At 36.5% G+C, this 4,587-nt stretch overlaps 1 protein-coding gene across 1 annotated transcript; it reads right to left on the bottom strand.

Annotated features, from left to right (window-relative positions):
- Positions 1-395: 395 nt before the first annotated feature.
- On the bottom strand, positions 396-2,183 carry LOC100267749 (patatin-like protein 2). The gene is made up of 5 exons (XM_019216433.2): positions 2,049-2,183; positions 1,495-1,676; positions 1,175-1,361; positions 869-1,030; positions 396-764 (listed from the first exon to the last, which is right to left on the bottom strand). Exons 1-5 carry the CDS (start codon positions 2,181-2,183, stop codon positions 396-398), a joined length of 1,035 nt encoding a protein of 344 aa, XP_019071978.2.
- Between the last annotated feature and the right edge of the window lie 2,404 nt (positions 2,184-4,587).

Raw genomic sequence — 4,587 nt, forward strand, 5'->3', positions numbered from 1 at the left:
GGTCAATCTCACTACTTCAAGTTTTTCTTGGGATTTGGTGACCTTGTCTCTCGGAGTCTCTTCTCATCAGAGAGTAGCTTTGCAAACCTGCAAGGAGCAGGTAGTCCGACTGTTCTGTTATAAAAGATCTTTTATACTTAATGCAATTATAAAAAAGTTTAATATCTTGTCCAATTTAATTTTTTTCTATACCTTTTGAGAGCCTCTTCATTAGTGCCGCAATTTTCAACTGGCACAGAGAGACCTGTCTCCAAGTTCACCCTTGAAACTGGTTTCTTCAGCAGCCTTTCTCCGATTTTCACAAGGTTGCCCAAGTTTTCCTTGGTGGTGACATCAACCGAAGCATCCGTTCCATGTAATGTATCATCATAATTTGACATAGTTCAAGCAAATATTCAATGCACAAGAAGGTTTAAGGCAAAAGCCAAATGGAAACATGAGCATGTATTGGAGGAGCTCACTTGGATTCGGAGGTAGTTATCTTCAGAATGAAGGGCTTGGAAAACCACGGAAATATGGAAATCAACCATATCTGCACTTGCTTGCGTAAACACATCCACCAAAGGAGTGGAACCACCATGAAGTAGCCAACCCAAAACGCCCCATTTGGCTGCCATTTTGGCATTGTATTTCTGTTCTGACTTTGGAGAGCCAGTTCCTATTGAGATCACTAGAAAGCGGCCATAGTCCATGGGTTTAATTGGTAAGAAATCTGGGTTTTTGTCAAAAACTTGTTTCGTTACTTGGCTTATGGCAACTAAAGCCTGGATCATGGTGCCAAAAGAAGAAAAAAGATAAAAGTCAGCTTAATATATTTAAATTCTGACACTTTGTTATATATTATTGCTTTAAGTGGTTATTATCTTACCGGATTATTTGCTGCGACACCACCATCAATAAGATTGAGTTCCCGTGCTTTTCCTTCTTTATCTTGGTTTTTAAAGAAATAGGCCGGAAAGTATGTTGGTGCTGCAGAGCTACCAATGCATATGTCAGCCAGTGGAGCATCCAAACTTGGGGATCTTTTAACCTGCATGAGGTTAGTTAAGATTCTGTTACATGTTAGCCAGGTAATTAATCTAGACTCACAATCCAAACCCAATTAAATGGAGGGCCGAAACGGTAGAGCACGAGAGAGAGAGAGAGAGAGAGAGAGAGAGAGAGCAAGATCAACCTCATAGGAGGAGAAAATGCTTGGCTGCAAACTCTTGATATCAAAAGTTGGAATAACCACACTGGTCAAGGTCTGATGCAACCGAGTCCTTCCTAGTTTCTCCTTTATGAGGTTGTGAAGGTATTTCCCATCATAATTGGGCCCAACTATTGATCTAAAAATATTCATGATCCAGCCGAAAATACCCCTGCCATTAAACAAAAATTCTTTTGTTAGTTACCATATGAAATTCCAAAACAAGACGTAATCCTAGGTTTTTACATACTCTATATGAATCAATCTTCAAAAGAGAAGCAAGAACAATCTGTATCAAATATTACCTTCTCTGTGGAAATATTTTAGGGCCATGCTTAAGATAAAAGGGCTTGATGTCTTTGGCTGCGAATAGAGGACGTTTCTCATCATTCGGAGCAGTTAGCATGGCAGTCACAAGACCACCTGTGCTTGTTCCAGCAATCACATCGAAGTAGTCTGCAATCCTCGCATCATCACCATCCAGCTCCTGATATATTCAATATTGTATTGTTTGTGGTTAGTGTTACCTAAATCCATTATTTTATCTTATATTTGACACTTGGACCACAGTAAATAGCCAGGGATTATTAGCAGGTTGCATTCTTTCTAATTTTCAATATATTTGAGGATTGCATATATAGGCTATACACAATACAACAAATTTTAAAATGTGTAGTATGGTAGGTAGGTGAGCGGGATTGAATAAGCATTTGGATTGTAATTGTTCACTGTTTTTTAAAGTTGTGTAGTTATAATTTTTAAAGAAAAATCGCTCCAAGAACCCTACTTTGACATGCAGTAGAATATAGAGATGAAATATGTGCAACTGATCATCCATATAATATTAAATAATTTATACCTGAAGTTGAGATTCCAGGCAAGCAAGGATAGTTGCAGGAATGATGCCCCTGATACCACCTCCATCAATACTAAGAATGGTGACTAGGTTACCATAAGTTGGGGGCTGGATTTGAGGTAAGAGTGATTTCTCCATCTGAAAAATGACAATTATAGGATTGTATGCACTAACTTACAACAAGAAACTAAGAAATCCTTGGATAAAAGAAAGATGTGAAGAAAAACAAAAGAGCTTGAGGCACCAAGAAAGATGGCCTTGAGCAAGAAAAGGATGAGAAAAAAGAAACAATGCTCGAGTTGTCTTCCCTCTTGTGTTGGATTGCATTGTCCAGAATCTATTTATAGGCTAATCGAGCAGCAAGGCACGTGCTATAGAATGCGGTTACAGACGAGTAGGTAATGTGATATGATGATGAAGTCTGCTTCTAGCACAGAGCCCCTTTCCCAGATATTCTTTTAGTTTATGTGGTCAACACACTCCATTAACTTAATTTGAATTGTAGCACAGAGCCCCTTTTTATCCCACCTTCATCAATGTTGAGGATGGTAATTAATTAGATTCCTATATGTTGGAGGTTGCTAGGGTGATTTTAATTTGCTCCTTCCATGATGGTATGAAGCAAAAGAGATAGATGTATAGACTTCCTTTAGAAAAAATTATAAGATCTCAAAATAAAATTTTCCTAGAAAAAGAAATTGTAAGACTGAAGTACTCTTTCGTAAAGCATGAGATATTAAAGTTCTACCAAGTTAAGAGAAAGAATCTATGAATATGGAAGATTTACATAAAATGGGCATCTATATTTATAGTATGAAATGTATTTTAATTTTTCCCTAAGTTTCATTAGTGCACTGTCTATACTTAATTCTTTGACTTTGTCCCTACATGTACTTTCCTTGATGTGGCTTTGGCTGGAGATGATGATCACTAACATGGTTATCATTCAAGTGAAAAACAACTGTTAAATCATTTTATCATGATGGAAAGATAGCCCTTGTAGGCACTCAATATGGGAATTGTAGGTAGAGTACTATAAGAGAATTTTAGGTAAGACTAATTAGGTAAAAGCATATAGCTAAAAATGGAATGCATCAATCCAACCAAACTATTACCCTAAGCAACAAAGGCCAAAATTTCTAAATAAATAACTTAATTTGAATTGTAGTATCTAGCATGTTTACATGAAAATATTTTTGCTTGCATGTTGAATTCAAGAAATTAGTTTGTATTCTAAATGTAGCTTTTTTTTTTTGGTAATAGGTGGCGCCTACATTCTAAACACCAACTTTTTTCACTATAGGTGGCGCCTACATTCTATATAAACACCAACTTTTTTTCACAATAGGTGGCGCTTATATTCTATATAAACATCTACTTTTTTTTTTTTTTGCAATATGTGGTGCATTATCAAGGTGCAAAAGAATCAATTGGTGCGAAAAATTTGTAATTCAATCAAATCAATTCCACGGGCCTCAAAAAATGAGAAATAATATTGATGATATGACAATGATGAAAGCCTCCATCAAGTTGATGACGAAAGAGTCAAAGCCTCGATCAGAAGGCAGCTGAGTGTAGCATGCATGAACCAAAAATGAACTCTGGTTTACCATTCAGTTATGAACAATAACAGGAGTTTTCAACTTTGATTTACCTTTTTGCTATGAACAATTTCAGGAGTCGTCAACTCTGGTTTACGATTCTGTTATGTGGAGAAACCTCCTTAAGATGTTTTCACTGTTGTTTACACAGAGGGGCACAAGTAATTAACACTGCATTTCTTTGGAAAAGGCGAAGCCTGAGGGATACAATTGGTAGTGGATGAGTAAAACGGGGAAACCAAATTTGCCCAACCCGACCAGAAAAACTACTGTAGCAGTTATGTATACAGAAAGAGCATTTATATGTACAGAAAGAAAAGACGCCCAAACCCCTTCATTTGATGCCTTGTGCAACAGATGCGGATTTGGATATCTGCTCCCAAAATGGAGAATATTGGTGCTGAAGTAATGTGCTGAATATTGTTATTAGAATGGGATGATATGTCATTTTGAAGGTGATGGGGTTTTGGTTAGTTGTTTGTCACGAGCGCTCTGAGGCTAGTGGATGTAGGTGGCATTAATTGTGGGTTGGTGTGGTTGTGTTGTTGGTGGAGATTGAAATGCTTAAATATTGATTCAATCACTATGGAGGGATTTTGATATATTTTTTTTATGAAAGAAAGTGAAAGCATTTATCAGGTTTCCTCTTGAGCTTTAGAGATCATTAATCAAATTAGAAGCCTTAGATATATTTTTTTTATGAAAGAAAGTGAAAGCATTTATCTGCAGGTTTCCTCTTGAGCTTTAGAGATCATTAATCAAATTAGAAGCCTTAGTAATGATATTCTGGTAAAATAAAAAGTATTGTTTCTAAGAAGGTTGTCAAAAAAGTTTGATCATGTAGTTGCTGCAATTAAAGAATCCAAAGATTTCTTAAGAACCAGAATTAATGGAGCCACTTAAAACCACATGAGCAAAGAATCAACAAGCATTCCATTTCA

The sequence above is a fragment of the Vitis vinifera genome, chromosome 18 (assembly GCF_030704535.1).
Source record: "Vitis vinifera cultivar Pinot Noir 40024 chromosome 18, ASM3070453v1".
NCBI classification, from domain to species: domain Eukaryota; kingdom Viridiplantae; phylum Streptophyta; class Magnoliopsida; order Vitales; family Vitaceae; genus Vitis; species Vitis vinifera.

Coding starts and splice junctions, on each gene's coding strand:
- LOC100267749 (XM_019216433.2), bottom strand. CDS start 2,183: ATGGAGAAATCACTCTTACCTCAAATCCAGCCCCCAACTTATGGTAAC. Junction 1,362..1,494: donor AAAATATTTCCACAGAGAAG/GTAATATTTGAT, acceptor GTTTAATGGCAG/GGGTATTTTCGGCTGGATCA. Junction 765..868: donor GTGTCGCAGCAAATAATCCG/GTAAGATAATAA, acceptor ACCATGATCCAG/GCTTTAGTTGCCATAAGCCA.